Source organism: Olea europaea, unplaced genomic scaffold (genome assembly GCF_002742605.1).
Source record: "Olea europaea var. sylvestris unplaced genomic scaffold, O_europaea_v1 scaffold1126, whole genome shotgun sequence".
Lineage (NCBI taxonomy): Eukaryota > Viridiplantae > Streptophyta > Magnoliopsida > Lamiales > Oleaceae > Olea > Olea europaea.
This window is the reverse complement of record NW_019228637.1, coordinates 346,833-363,963: the sequence shown is the minus strand read 5'-3', so window position 1 is coordinate 363,963 and position 17,131 is coordinate 346,833. Positions and strand designations below refer to the sequence as shown.

The following is a 17,131-nucleotide window of genomic DNA, read 5'->3' as shown; positions in this document are numbered from 1 at the left end:
ATAACTTACAACGCATTTTTAACATAGAAAAAGTTGGAATTTGGATAAGGCTATTTCTATAAGAATTGTATCCTTTTGATTTATCTTTCCAACGCAATCCCCTCAATCAAAGATCGGAAGAGAAAGTTATGATGAAAATACTGACGATTGTTCACTGTCGCTCGCTTCTCGCTGGCATTTCATTCGAGCGAAAAAAACTAAATACTTGTTTGGCTCTCGCTCGAGCGATACTCCTATGCGGAAACAACCTTGTTTCTCATTTTTGAAGTGTTTTACTCGGCCCATACCACCTAGACACCTTCAAATCTAAATACTCAAGCCCTAGGACGAAATTGAAGAGGTTGCTACATTATTCTTTCATTGCAAAAGATATTCAAAAAATCTTTGAAGAGATTCAAGGTGCAATTAATTGGAGATTTCATCTACATCAATCTTGTGATCCGACAACCATTTTTTTTTGGGTAAAAACATTGAATCTACATAACCCAAAACACCTTACTTCAATAATCTATTGAAGAATGGACTTTCTCATTGGAGGATTGAGAGAGGTGGATTGAGGCGCAGTTACAAGCACAAGAACGGACGGTTCTTAGTGTTCCGCTTGGTGATACAATTAGCTAAGGACTAGGAGGTTGTAGTGGACAGAAGATTGGGCTACAAGAGGTAGATTAGGAAGTCTAGCAAGAGGCTAGAAGTATCTACAGCAGTAGATCGTGAGACTGGAACACCGAGTCTGATTGGGTACGGAGTTTGGTATAATTTGTACTTGTTGAATTGGTATAGTGGAGGTAACTGGCTTGGTCCCAAAGTTTCACCCACGTTGGGGTTTCTCCATTATCATATTGTTTGTTATTTACTATTTTGCATAATATATAAATTGCGACATTCCAATAAAGATTAATTGACTTGTATGATTAATCACCTAGACAACTAATTAAAGTGACTTGTTGCTTTAGTTAGATTAATTCCACATGTAAGGTCAAATTGGTTAAAGTGAAATCTAGAATGTAAACTTGGTAATGCATAAAATTTGAATTTGATACTGTATTACATCAGTCGAACTTTCTAGCATATATAAGCGTTCTAGGTCAAATTTTTTTTCAACATCCTTTTAGTAGTTTGAATTATGGTATCATTGTTACCATAATCAGCATGTGATTTATGTTTTAACATACTATTTTGAATTATGGTCATATCCATTTTGAATGCTCTTGATATATACACATTTGTCCCACTCATTAATTTTGAAATCATTTTATATCATTACCGTGCCAGATTTTTCATGCCATTTCTTAAGAGTCTGCTTTAATATATAAAGCAATTTAACAAGTCAACACACTTTCTTTTCTTCTCCTGAGGCTATAAATCTTTCATGTTGCTCTATATAAATTTCTTCATCTAATTCAACATTCAAAAAAATCATTTTAACATCCATTTGATATATATGTAGACCATCCAATGTAGCTATCGCAATACATACATATCAAAATTCGTTTTAAAATTGTTGTTTATGGAGTATATATTCCTCATTCAAACAATCAAAATATACAAATGCTAATAGAATTACCTTAACGTAATTTGCACAGGTAACAATATGATCAACAAGATCAGAACATTAATTTGAATCCACCAACTTCATGATGTTTCCTTAAAATAAATTTGCTACCTTCAAAGGTGTTAAAGATGTCCAGCAATCTACAGGAGTTTTAACGAACTCAATGAAGTATTTTCATTTTGAGAACAATATCAGAATGAGAGAGAAAAAGAAAGAGAGAGAGAGAGAGAGAATGAGAATGAGATTCCAAGTAGGTAAAGTTTGCAATAATAATGGCGTAATTGTTCTGGCAGGGGATAGGCTATTTATAGACTCGTTTGTAGTCATTCGAACATCCTTCAAATCATTTTAAAACAGTCGTCACCATTCAAACAGCCTTGAAACTCTAACAAACAACACTGTTTAGTATGAAATACTATATTCTTTACGTCGGTTAACAAACGACTGTTATGTCGGGTAACAAACGATTCAGACCAAAAAATTACCCGAAAATATGTCAATCACAATTAATTTTATTAAATACCCAAGAATTTGATTAATTACAATTTGGCCCAGAATTTAAATAAATTTTGTCCAAAAAGTTAATATAGTACAAACCCCCCCCCCCCACACTCAAACATGAACCGAACTCAGATTCAGACATAAGCACATGCTCTTATCGTGCCGAGCCAAGCCGAACAGATGGTGGCAGCACGAGTGTGGGCTTAGGATTGAGCCCAATAGGATATAGGTCTTCCCCTTTCCAAAAACTATTAGTGATCCCTAGGGTCCAAATCAAATTCCCAAACTTACAATAAATATTTTTTGGAAATAATAAAATTGGGTATTAAATATAAAGAGTCTGCTGGAGTACTTAAAAATTTTAAGTTTCAAAATTTATGGATGCTTTCTAAATTATAGCATATACTTTTTAAAATAGAAAATCTTTTGAAAATGCTCTAAACTGGCTTCTTTGAAAGGGTCTATGGTGTGAGGGTTGGCTATCTAAACTCGTGGCATGTGCAAGTCCTCAAATTTTTGTTCTATTCAGAATAGTAACTTAGAATTAGATAAATTTAAAAATTTATTGGGTATGGTACCGTCTTCCCTAACAAGGCCTAACGTTTAAATTCTGAAAGACGCATAATATATGTTCTATCTTCACCTATTGAATGCCCTCGAATTTTATGTGATCTAGATAACAACATCGCACTATAAATTAAATTTGTTTTTATCCAAAAAGCACATGTATTGCATATAAAACAATTTGAAAATCAAATAATAATAATTTTGAATAGTCAATTCGACCAGGTGCATAGGCTGCTCAACTTGCCAACTCAAATTTTTGTTCCGAAGTCATATAATATGTCCAAAACCTCCACAAAAAAAAAAAGAAAAAAGAAAAAAAAAAGATAAAACAGAAAAAAAAAATGTGGACAAGAAACTAAGTATGATGTACCCAAACATTATGCATAGTTTATGAATTTATTTGTTGTTATTAGCACTTGAGGTTCATCTTAAGAGGTCTAACCATATAAAGAGTCGTCGTCAAGTCTTTTATATATTGTTTAGTACTTTTTACATTCAATCAATGTGGGATTTTGTCCATGGCATGTCCTGGAAGATGATGGTCTCTTTGAACACATTAATCTTGAAATTCAAAAAGATCATATGAACTTAAGGGATATGAAATCATCTTAAAGAGTCAATATTTTTAAGAATAGTCACCAAAAATCTTGTATGTTGGTTATTTATTTCGTTTGCAACTGATTGATTGATTTGATATTTATCTCTTAACTGCCCGTGCAAGATGCTAGTTTGAGCTTTAGGCAAACCAAATTATTCGTTTTGTTTAATAGACTCGATACGATATGAAGACTTTCATATTCCATCTTAAAGATCAATCTTGTTAAAAGAAGTAATTTAATATCTTGTGATTTTATCCTTCAACAGTTGTAAGGCAAATTTGAAATTCTTGCGGCACTAATATTTAGCTTAAGCTTAAAAGGTATAATTGCTTTAATTTCTTTTTATCTATTTGAATAACTTTTTTTTTCTTATCTTAGTTAAGAAAGGTTACTTTCTGAAAATAATCCCAACCTTATTATCAAAAAAAGTAACTTAGTTTATAACATTAAAAAACATTTAACTTGAAATAACTTTTTAGACAACTTATTTCAGCTTATAGCCAAACACATTGTAGCTGTCTTATTCTGTTGTTCAATCAGTATTGACAAAACACAAGGAAATCACAACACAGCTATCAACAGCAAAACATGTCCAACATTAGTACAAGTTTTGTTCATGAAAGCAATTAGTCTAGATGGAAGACCTAGATTATTTGTATAGGTTAGAAGACTACTCTTTTTCACGAGGCTGAAAACTGTTGTGCAAATGGCTATCCACCATAATAAAATCGAGCTTTATGGAAAGTTCTCATGCACAATGCTTATAAAAGATTTTTGTACATAATAATTGTTAAATCTGCCTGTCATAACCCTACTTGTACACTTCGATATGCCCTTCATGGAAATAAAAAATGTTTGACTAAAACTTTGATGGTGCTGGAATGATAACATATATTTGTTTACTTGACTTATTCTATGTCTTATTGAGTAATTTTTACATTTGTAAGGTGCATATCCTTTATCGGTGCATGCATTGAGTAAATTCATGTACTTACCCTTTGAACAATAATCATCTTAGAGGAAGAAGTGTATTTATAATAGATATGGGTTATAATAGCTGATCCTATTTTAGTAAGAACAACCTTGTAGAACCTCAGTATTTTTTTGACATTTTTTCCATTAATTGAAATTGAGGAGGAAACAAATCTTGAAGACATTCTTCGAGAGGCGAATATCTGTGAACCCATGAAATTTTCATTTCAAAAACTAGAAGAAATATAGATTTAGCAGAGTATTGGAAAGCTTTTGGAGGGTTTATCTATGGTAATTTTCCAGATGCAGTTTGAACGGCTTGTTTTGAAATTGGAAGGCTTTGATTGTTATTGGGTATTTTTATTTGAATAGGTTTTTAAAACACTTTTGAAGCAAGAGTTTTATTTTAAGAAATTTGAGGAAGTTGGTTGTTCCCTTCTTGATCCATGGTAATATTCATTAATTGATAACAGAGGGATTGAAGTTTTCTTCTTGCTCTTCTTTTGTGAAAAAGAAGACTCCATAACTTCAATACTCAAAATTCACTCAATAAGAGATTTTTTGTATAAATTCTCTTGTTAAGAAATCTGCAAGAACATTTGATTTTCCTTGTATATATAGGATTTTGAAATCAAAACAGAACAAAATAGCTTGTCGCCTTACAAATATTTGTTTTGAAACAAGAATTTTTTACATCTTTTTGTAAGACCTCTTTTGAAGCTTTGCAGTGTGATTTTAAGATAAAATTTTTATTGATTAAATCATTTTGAAATTTGGAAATACATAAAACTATAGATAATATTTCTTTTTTGGTAGTAGAATAGTTCTTTTGGGGTCGATCTACACTCCAGAGTGGAATCTCACCAACTATGCTTGACTAGATCCCTTCGAGAATCTACTCTTAACACCCCCACCATACCCAATGTCTGATGCATTAGTTTCTACAATAATAGAGGCTAAAGGGTCTATTATGCCTCTAAAGGGTCTATTATTGAAAGGCATATGATGCTTTTGACAACCTTTTTAATTTTTTATAAAGCTAAAGTGTGCTCGTGACTCCATGATGATAGATTTTTTGCAGCCCTTGAAAAAGTGGAGCGCACAATAATCTTATATTTTTTGACAAAATCTGCAACATAATTGATACATCATAAAATTCGTAGCAAACTAGTTTTATCTTGAATTTCATTTGGAAAATTATCAGCGTATTCAAAACTTCCATGAATTAGAGTAATGTGCTCCTAGATGTATATAATGACCTAAGAACCTTATACATGTTTGATAAAGAACAACCTTTTTAGCTGAAGCAACTAAACCATTGATTTTAGTGACGTTAATGAACATGTTGAGATGTTTAAAATATTGTTCTAGACTTTCAGAGTTGATTAACACACTATCAATATAGACAATAATAAAATTTTGATAAGGAATGAAAATATCATTCATAATTTTTTGAAATTTAAAAGGAGCATTTTTTAGATCAAAAAGCATAACATTCCATTCATATTGACCAAATGGAACACTGAAAGCAGTTTTGCACTTATCTTCTTCTTTTATTTGAATATGTCCAAAACTAGATTTCACATTGAATTTGGATAAATTAACTGATTTGAATAATTAGTTTAACAAATCTTTCTTTTGAGGTAATAGATATCGAATCCATTGAACAGCTTTACTGAGAGGCTTATAATTAAAAACTAGTCGTGGAGCGCCTTCAGTCGAATTGTTGACATAAAATGCCGAAAAGCTCCAAGAGGATTTACTTGGATGAATAAGTCTCTTTTCACGTAAATCATTGACTTCCTTGATGCAATAATCAAGTAATTCTTTATTCATTGAATGGGTCGAGATTTTGTAGGAATATTTAGTTCTTGAAAATCATAATTATAGGGAAGTGAAATGACATGTTTCTTCCTATCCCAGAAAAAACATTTGGAATAGTGGAACATATTTCATTTTTTATTCTTTTTTGAAATAAAGAAATGTTTTCAATTGTCGAAGAATTTTGTAATTGTTCTTCAATTCTTTAAAACTTAATTTCTTCTTTGAAAAAAATTGAATGTGCCTTTTCTTGAAATTAATATTATTTACAATTTTTGTAATAGAAGCTTCTTTCAAGTAATTTACATTCTTATAAGGAGAATTTGTAAATTTAAAAAATATTTCTTTACCAAAACTATTTGTAGTAAGTCCTTTTGAATCAGTTTGAAATGGATATATTTGAATAATAAAAGGAGTTCCAAGAATTACTTCTTGGTCTAAGTTTTTGACCGAATAAAATATATTTTTGAAATATATATTTGAATTGCAAATATAAGCTTTGAAAGTTTATATTGAATATTTTACAACTAGCACCATAAAGACCCTTAATAGTTTACTCAAAATGTTTTGTAGAGATTAAACCTTAATAAAATTTTGATTAGCTCCTGAATCAATTAAGACTCTAGACGTAAACTTAAATTCTTTAATAACATTAATACTTTCTTCTTTGGTTTGATTATTAGAATGGTAAGCATGAGAAGTATCATTTTCATCCTTAAAAGAGGATTTCAAAGATGATGAAGATGAGGAAGATTTATCAACATATTCTTGCTCCAAATCTTTTGCTTTTAATAATACTACTTCCATACGCACTTCATTCATTTGTTGTTCAAGAATTGAAATTTGAGGTTTCATATCATTGATATCAGATAATAGTTCAGAACTTGATGTTTTTGAAGAAATGGAATCGGTGTTAAATCTTTTTAATAAATTCTTTGTTGGGCTGTGATGCCATTTGATCCAGTCCAACTGTTAGGCAATGATGAAAAGGCCCAAATTGGATTTATTACTTGGTCCATTAAATATATACCTAGAAGGCCCACTTAACCAAGCCAAATATCCATCCCACACACCATTAGTCGCTCTTGGACCGTTGGATTGACCCGCTGATCAACGGTTGATGATATTTACTATAAATACCCTCCTTACTCCCTGTTTGGCTATTGGATCGTCACTTTCTGTTTTTCTTCTTTCTCTCTGCCGTTTGGAACCTTCGAGTTCCTTTGTCCGTGTGACACTTCCTTCTTCTCTTTGTGAGGTTCCTGGTTGATTATCTTTGTGATAATCGTGTTCTTGTGTGATTCTCCTTTGTGTGAGTGATCAACCGAAGGTAGGCAGTTTGATTTCTTGAGTCCAGTGAAGTGACCTTGGTGTGTTTGGGTTGTGAGGGTTCGGTTTGAGTCTCGGTGCCTCTGTGATGGTAAATAGGTGTGGTCTGAGCCTTCGATTGAAAGATCTAAGCCTTGATGTTGTGATTTAGGGTTTATGATGTAATCCGCGATTCTATGATTTCATCTATGTTTTCTTGGATTCAGTTTGTAATATTCTTCCTATTAAAAGGTGCTACCAAAGCTTTTGATTTGGATGGTAAAAGAGAAGATAATTTTTTCTATAATTGAGGATCTTCAATTTTATCGTTTACTTGTTTAATAATTTCTTCTTCGTTTGTTAGAATGTTTATAGTTTTACAACCGCAAAGTTCCTTTCCTTGAGTTGAAGTAAAATCAGAATTTAAGCTTGTTTCAATATCATAATCTTCTTGATGTTGATAAACTTGCTCTAATTCATAATCAGATTCTTCATCGGAACTGGAATTGAGTAAGTTGAGAAGTTCAAACATACATCTTCATCTATTTGAAGATTACCAGTCCTTCTCTTCATAGGGCATTTATTAGAATAATGATCCACTTTTATACATTTCCAATAGGTAGTATTAGAAGTTTTTGAAATTTGTTTCTTTGAAAATCTCTTTTTAGAAAAATTTTGAGAATAGGATTTATGAGTCCTTTGTTTCTGAAAAGTTGTTCTTTTAAAAAAGAGGGAAAAGTTTTATTTTCAATTTTGAAGATGGAGTGATTTTCTCAAAACCATATTATTCGCAAAATGACTCAAGTTCTTTACGGCTCTTAGATCTTTCGCTTTTAAGTTTTGCTTTGAGCTTCATATCATTGCATAATGTCAATCCTTCTTTACTACTATAACTTATGATTTCTCCATGGGACAAAGAAGCATATGGGATTGCAAAGAGTTTTGGAAGTTCTAACTCTCTCAGCAAAGAGTTTTGGAAGGCCGAATACAAGCCCTCGTTTGGCCCCCTTTAAATTTCATCAATTTAAATTAAATTTTTCTCTCTCATATTTTCAACTACAAAATTTTCTATAAAATAATATTACACATAAATTGAAAACTTTTCATTTTTTCACAACCACTCATTTAACAAAAAAAAAAAAAAAAAATTGTATTCCTCCCATTATAATTCAAATCAATGGGGGGAAAATCTTTCTTTCCGAAAAGATTGATCTTTTCTCACTAAAACTTTAGTGAGGAAGATATCTTTGTACCATTGAAATCATGAAGTTTCGGAAAAGTTAAATTCATTAAAATTTCCAAGGATCTTTCTTGTAATGAAGTGGGATTTCCAATGAAATGTTTAATAACAGCTACCAAAAAGTCATAATACTGTCATTAGTTCCGTCAGGTTTAATGGCGTTGTATAACTTGGTGCGTTCATTTTCATTGAGATAATTAGTCCACCAAGTTTTTATTTGAGCCGTAAGACTAGTAATAATATTACTGAAAGCAGTAAGTGGATGAATGTCACGAAGGACATAGGTTGAATGATACGTAGCCATATTTTCAATGACTTGAATAATTTGATATTCAACCATTCCATCAATATTTCATTCAACAACTTCATTCCCATTATATGTTGTTTGAGGTCTTCTTCGTTCTTCATATTGCGTATCAAGAAAGGATTGTATTGGATAAAAATTTTGGCAATTTTGAATTTTGACCTCTTAATTTATTGATTTGAGAGTCTTCATGTTCTTCTTTGAATTGACTTTCAATTTCATTAATTGAATCAACACCTTAACATTATTAGACGTAGATAATTTTGATAATTGTTAGGCTAATTCAGTAATAACACTTGATTCGGTGGAGAGTTTTCTTAATCTTGATTTTGGAATAGTTTCTTCAATAGGTTTAAATATTGAGTTTGTAGGTTTTCTTCCTTCTTTGGGTCTTTTGATTCTGAATTTTGCTTCATTCTAGATAACTGGCTTGACATAGATTGTAATAAAGTATTCACGTGTGTGTGTATATAGGACTTATCTCTTAAGCGCCGATGTTTAAATTGTATAAAGTACTTGGGTGACATGACATAATCTAATAGGTAATGAGAGAAAATGATTGGTTACAAATACTAATTACACCACCAATTATAGCATACCACATCACGTGGTACTTATCAATTCCGTGTATATATATACACGAGAATTAAAAGCAGGCCCATATCGTGAAAGTAGAGCCCCAACAGCCCCAACGTTCCGGTCCGACCTCGTCCCCTACCACTGACCCCAAAATTTTTCATAATTTTGGTTTCACCACATATATTGCATCACAAACTTTTCATGCCGGACTAAACATAATTTGGATCACCGTACTCCAACAAAAAGATACAATGTTACAGTTAATAAAGGATGTAATTTTTTAAAATGATAGAACATCTTGAATGTGATTTTTTAAAATGATAGAACATCTTGTTTAACTCATACAACATATTCTTACTAGGGGTAGGGCCTGAGGCATTTTGCTTTTATCCTTATGCCCTGTTTGATAGCATGGAAAATCAATGGGAAATGGAAATAGAATTTCACTTTCCAACTTTAACAATGTTTGATGGCAAAGTTTTTCCCTGGAAGTGATTTTTCCACCCCTCTCCTCATGCACCTGATTTCTAGCTTTTTAAGGAATTCGAATTCCTATAGGTTGTGTGAGAATTTGTTTTCAAGGTTTCTTTTTTTTTTTTTTTTTAATTTAATTTAATTTTTTTTGTCAATGAAAATAAATTCTATTCCCAATTGTAAAAAGATATTTTCCTTTAAATGGGAATTTCCATATAAAATAAAGTCAAATGAACATCAAAATATAGATGATTTTTTTGAATTTTTTTCTTTTTTGGCAATGGAACTAAATTTCATCCTCAATACCAGTAAATTTTATCCCTTTAATTGATAATTTTCATGTAAAACAAAACTAAACGAACACCAAAAAACACTTTTATTTCAACATTTTTCACGTAAAAAATTATATCAATCAAACACAATAATTTACAATTCTCAAGAAAACAATTTCTAAACAATTCAATTCCCTGGAATTCGTTTTCAATTCAATTCAATTTCATTTTTGCAATCAAACGGACCCTTATTGTATTCTTGTCGTTTTATTTAGTGATGGCAACGGGACGGGTTCGGGGCAAGGCGGGGCAGTGGGCTTGCCCCATTTAATTTTTTTTTATTTTTTATTAATTTCGAGTTCAATAAAATACAGATAACATTCAAACTGATAAAGTTAATATCCAAAATAAACACTACAAATCTTAAATATAATGGTCGTTATTGATACACAACATTGATTATTAGGATGAATAAGATTTTTTGTGTTTTAATATTGTTACAAAAGTTGTAACCCCACACACTTTAATTTATTACAATATATAGATTTTCAAATTTGCTCAATTGAACATGTTATATCTTTTTATATTTGTTTTTATCAATATAATATCAATTTGACAAAGTAGCATAATGGTATATATAAATTAGTCAAGTTTGATAAGACTTGTGCAATCGAGGAACAAGAAAATAGGTCACATCCTTCTATTTAAAGCAAGTTGAACTCTGACCTTTAAATAAATAAAATAAAATCACGGAGTGGGTTCGGGGCGGGGCATCCGCACCGCTTTTTGGCCCCAATCGGATGGGGTAAACTGCCCCATCACTAGTTTTATTCAACCTTTTGAGCCTGTCTCATATTTTCTTCAATTTCGAATTGAAAAGATTGGTTAAATTTTACTTTCATTTTATTTTTTGGAGGTCTGGTGAAGCATATATATATATATATATATATATTCAGCTTGTTATAGATTCTTCACAATCGTGTAATCATTTCGAACCTAACAAGGAGAGAGAACAATGAATATAAAAGACCTATGTGTTAAGCAAAAGTCAGACAAAAAAAAGGGCATCTTCTTTAAAAATAAGAATATTTAATATTTTATAAGTAAACTTTACTCAGAGAATACTTTTTAGAGTAAGTCAAAATTATTCCATCTTGCCGTCTACAATTATAAGAACTCATCACAAAGAAGAATATTTTTAGCTTTTGAAAAAATTATATATAATAATTAGTAAATAAAAATATATGGTGTGTACTAACTATTGCATTCCATTCACCTTTTACATAACTTATTCTTTCAGCCTACTATGTTTACTCAAAATTTCTTTATTATTGTAGATTAAGCCCAAGTTTGGTATACATTAAAATCAGGCATTCAGTATATTTTAATAAAAATTGATAAAATGTGTAATTGAAAAATTATAGATCCCATGAAATGTGTGCTTAAAATTAAATATTGACTTTAACTTGAGATTTTATCAAGTTGTATGATGATTATTGGAAATAAGCAGTCATGGTTATTTTAAGTTATTAAAAATCAGCAAAAGAAAAAAAAATGGCAAAACCTCTTGCAAAATTATGCTGCGAAAAGTCGAAATGCGACGGATTTTTCTCTGTAAATTCCACTACTAATCCTTTTTAATATTAAAAATTCTATTTATTACATTTTTTTTGAAACATCTTCACTAAATTATTCTAAAATATGCATTTTTTTATTTGTATAATTGAATTTTTCACAATCGTATGTGAGAAAATGTAGAGTTTTCCTATCTAAATTATATTTGCTAACTTATATTGAGCAGTATAGTTTCTTAATAGCAGTTTTTGTTTTAAAAAAAGTTTAAAAATATATATGAAAAAAAAAAGTCCAGACAGCTGTTTTATTGCATTTGCTAAACCTATTATTAGTTATGAGTAAATAGTCAAATTTAGCCTAAATTTGGAATCTCTTAAGAAATTTTAGCCCCACATGCCTATGTTATTCCCATATCTAACGCTCACATGGATCCTTTCCACACATGGCAGGCACCCGCCCCCCTCCTTCCCGGGTTAACTTGATCTCGTTCGTTTTGGTTTTGTAGAGAATCAAGTCGAACTGAGTAGCACCGAAAATTCTACACTTGAAATCAAATGGCTCCACTGATTAATCCAACCACCTCCTCCTTGACGTGAGTATGATCCGATCGGTCTATTTTTAATGAAAATAAAATAAAATAGAAAATACTGAAAAAGTTATACTTGAACCAAGTGGCTCCACTCATCTAATTCCATTCACATAGTAAGCACCTCAACCTCCTCCACCACCCAATTCTTCACCGTGGAGTGAGCATAGATTGAATAGGTCCAAATCTGACATGATTCGTATCGAACCGAATACTTCCTCAACCCCACCTACCACCCAACTCTTCACCTTGGGGAGAGCATAGATTGATTAGGTTCAACAACCAAGTTATACAAATAAGGTCAATGACAGATTTTCATTGATAGATAACAATTGACAGTTTAACATTTGAAGTTGAAAAAAAAAATTACATAAAAACACTCAATCAAATCATACCAAATCAGCCTGTTTTCTAGACCTTGTTTCTTTCCCTGTCCATCCAATTTTATTCTAGGTTCAATTCTAACATGATTCAAATCGAATTAATACCAATTAGTACTCATAAAATCAAATGGCTATGACTTATGCCACAATAGGTGGAGTCTTTCTAGTTTCCATTCACACACCTCAGGAATCAACGCACCTAATTCTACTCCCATATCCCCCCTCGCCCCCCTCCCTGCCAAAATAAATAAATAAATAAATAAATAAAAATAATCAACTTGACCTTCCCCCCATTTGATTCCACGAAAAAGTCATCCATATGGGCGGCTGAGCTTGTCCCTCTCCTGTCCCCTGAATGGAGGAGCAGTTGCCTCAAAGGTGCAGCCACTCCTGCCGACAGCTTTACTTGCCTTTGTCCGAAATTTATGCGGTTGATACCAATAACAAGGCTAAATAAAAATCCTTCTCCATTTGTAAATATCACATGTCTATATAACACCACCTTGCAGTTGTCTTCACACCAAAGTATTTTAGATTGATAATATCAGCAGAAAACTTGAAAACAAAGGCTTGAGCTTATTTCAAGAAATTTATTGGATACTTCTTCAAATTTGGCTTTGAAAGTCAAAGGCTCTTTGGGGTACAGAATTATTTCATAAATTAAGAGTTCATTTGGGAAATTATCAAAAGTGATTATGGCTCATGAAAATGATCTAAATCTTAAGGCAACTGAGCTGAGATTGGGATTGCCTGGCACAGATGAATCTGATGACATGGTTTCCACCGCTAACAATAACAAGAGAGCCTCACCTGAATCCGTTGATGACAGCGAATTAAAGGCCAATTCTGCTGCAAAATCTGCTGAAAATGAAACCTCATCTGCATCCAAGTAAGTCATGCATTAAATTTGGCCGATTGCGCAGAACTTAATCAATATACTAAAGTTTATCTGAGGTTTTTGTCAGCATGCAACTGACCTGTTTAGTTGGTATTTGATTTTTAAGGTCTCATATAGTTGGATGGCCACCGGTGAGGTCCTACCGGAAAAGCAATCTCCAGCCGAAGAAGGAAGACTCTGAAACTGGGATGTATGTGAAAGTAAGCATGGATGGAGCCCCTTTTCTTAGAAAGGTCGATCTCAAAGTTTATAATGGATATACAGATCTCCTCAAGGCTTTAGAAAGCATGTTCAAACTCAGAATAGGTAAGGATATATTCTTAATTTCTTGCATTATTATCTGCACAAGATATTCTATTATAATGGCACATTTGGTACAACAAATTGTATAGTATTGGAATCATGGAATGTCCAGTATCATTTAGTCGAACTTACCAAGCCCCCGTTTGAGCCAAAGTTTTTGGGAAAATGTGTCTTGGAACAGTGATTTCTGAGAGAATACGTGGTTATAAAATAGGAAAAAATTTTGGATTTACGCGTAAAACTATTTTATGGGAGAATGCGCAGTTGAAATGACTTTTGGGAAAAATGGGGCTCAAACAAGGGAGCAAATATTCCCCAAAAAGGATTTCCATGGGATTTTGTTCTAATATAAGTATGGTATTAATTTTATTCATCAGGGGAGTACTCAGAGAGGGAAGGCTACAAAGGATCAGAATATGCACCTGCTTATGAAGATAAAGATGGTGACTTAATGCTTGTTGGAGATGTCCCTTGGGAGTAAGTTTACTTTTTCGCATGCCTCTTTTTTTTTTTTTTTTTCGTAAACACACATACAAATAATATTGGGACATATTTAATATATAGTACACGACATGACTAACAGTAATCTTGTTTATTTATGTTATTGTGCAGTATGTTCATGTCATCCTGCAAGAGACTAAGAATCAAGAAAGGATCAGAAGCCAAAGGCCTAGGTTGGGCCGTATGAAACCCCAAAAACTTCAAATTGAATGCCTCTTACAAAGCAGGAATCTCATTACAGCTTGCGTTGTCAAAGAATCTTGATTGTGAAATCCTAAATTTTATCCTGCAATTTCCTTCATACCTCTCGTGGGAAGTTCAACAGGAAGAAATATATAAAAAATTGCAGTTTTCTTGGCATAATTTACAGCAGGAAAACCATGGTGTTTTGTGATCCTGTGATTTTAAGTCGTTTATTTTTATTATTTTTATAATAAATACATTAGTACAGTACATACAAAGATAAATTTTCTTTCACAGAAATTGTATAAAGAACTACACGCACACTCAATATATATATAAATATTATATATTTACTATTACGTCCAATTCAAATTCACAACAAAAATAGAAGTTTTGATAAGAATTTGGCACCTGCAGCATCTAAGTTTATGTTAGGAGTATTCGGATCATGATTTAAGTTCAGCACTTCTTGGTAATTGGGTTGGTGGAATGTGTGGTGCTTAATCTGTCTATAATCATGCTACATAGTTAGAGTTAGTGACAGAATTTCATTTTTAGACAATACTTGATAGATTCTCATTGAGAATTGAGAAAATAATAACATAAAAACACTCAATCATGAACTGCCACATCAATTTGTCTTATTTCCCTGTTCATTCAACATTATTCGTTGTTTAATAGTGGTGTACACATTTTCCAACGAGTGAAAAAAAACTTCATAATCTTTTTTTTCATTATATTGAAAATTACCAAAAGGGAGAGTGTGAGTAGCATTAAAATTGAGGGTGAAAATGTTGTAACAGTTTTTATTAATTTACCAATATTAATTAAGCCACTGTTTAATTCCCTTTATTTTCTATTATTTTTCATAATCATTTTTAGCTACACATCCAAACAATCAAATATTATATAGGTAAACCCGAAATTTTTTTCTTACATTTTAACCACACATTCTCTAAAAAATTCTATTCAAAACAGTATTTTTTAAATTTTAACGTCACCAAACAGAGGTTAAATAAGTACATTGTATAAGATAATAACACAAACAATTTGATGTAGTTTAGTAACTGCATACATTCATGAGCAACAACTAGTTATTGAACAATCCATTTAGAATAGATTATGGACAAAACCATGTTTGGTTATTTTGTTGTGAATAAACAAGATATTGAAGAATTGTCCATACGTAAAATCATAATTTTAGATACAGACCAAAATCTACAAAAAAGGGGAAGAAAAGTTTGATTCAGAGGGAGAAGAAGAGGCAAAAATTGGAACAGAAATATTATTTGGTTCGTCGATCCTCAAAAAAATAAATAAGCAAAGTTCCAAAGAAAGCCAATTCTTCTTTTTCAAAAATGAATCAAAGATTATTCTTCTTTTTATATAATTCTTAGAGATGTTCCATTAGAAATATTCTCTCAAAAAAAGAAATAAGTAAAGTTCAAAAGAAAGCTAGTTCTTATTTTTCAAAAACGAATCAAAGATTATTTTCTTCTCATATAATTCTCATAGATGTTCCACTAGAAATATTCTTGTTGTTGCTTAGACTCATATTCTCCAAAAAGTAGATCCCGCTCTAATAGTTCCGAATAAATTAAATACGTGCATTAAGATACGAAGGCTTCTTATTATCAATTCAAATGCATCAATCCAATTGAAAATTAGATTTAGATGGGGAGAGAAAAGAATTGGCACATTTTCGTATTCACAAAAGCAAATAATTTAGACCTAAAATGAAGAGGGTTCTATTGATTTCATTTCTTCTAGAACAATCACAAACACTTCCGATTACGCTTATTTCTAATCCTAAATAGAATCGACTCCCCTCTTCGAATCAAGAATTAATCCATTTTTCAGGAATCCCATTTTTTGTAAATTCTTTTCTCCCTCCCACTTTCTTTATCATTATTCCACCCGAATACAATCAAATGAGCAAATTAATTAGGGGACAAAATTTTTTCTGAAGAATTCGCCATGATATACCTAATCCATGCATAATATCATGAAAAATGGATACAAATTTTTGACTGCTACTTAGTATCGACAATAGGTCTTAAAAAGTATCTAAAAATATCAAATTTAGCATGGGTTTTTATGGCCCAAGTGTATCTTGTCTTTACCACGAATCATTTTCCTTGGTTAACAATAATTGTTATTTTGCCAATATCTGCGGGTAGATTCTTCTTTTTGATCAATCAAAACCCCTTCCCAAACTGTACAAGCTTCTTCCAAAGTATACGGCTTTCTGGATGTAGGATTTTTCTTTAGAATTCGGCTACATGATTGATCCACTTACTTCTATTATGTCAAGTTTAATCACTACTGTTGGAATTATGGTTCTTATTTATAGTGATAATTATATGGCTCATGATCAAGGATACTTGAGATTTTTGGCTTATATGAGTTTTTTCAATACGTCCATGTTAGGATTAATTACTAATTCCAATTTGATACAATTTTATATTTTCTAGACTCTATTTGGCCTAAACTGAGGGTGTCAAGGATGT

The 17,131-nt window shown here is 31.6% G+C and overlaps 1 protein-coding gene across 1 annotated transcript; it reads left to right on the top strand.

The window, feature by feature from the left end:
* The first annotated feature begins 13,079 nt into the window (after window positions 1-13,079).
* Window positions 13,080-14,891, top strand: LOC111373403 (auxin-induced protein 22D-like). Its single transcript, XM_022995944.1, has 4 exons — window positions 13,080-13,625; window positions 13,741-13,940; window positions 14,315-14,414; window positions 14,550-14,891. The coding sequence occupies exons 1-4, from the start codon at window positions 13,432-13,434 to the stop codon at window positions 14,623-14,625; spliced, it is 570 nt and encodes a 189-aa protein (XP_022851712.1). The 5' UTR covers window positions 13,080-13,431; the 3' UTR covers window positions 14,626-14,891.
* The last annotated feature ends 2,240 nt before the right edge of the window (window positions 14,892-17,131 follow it).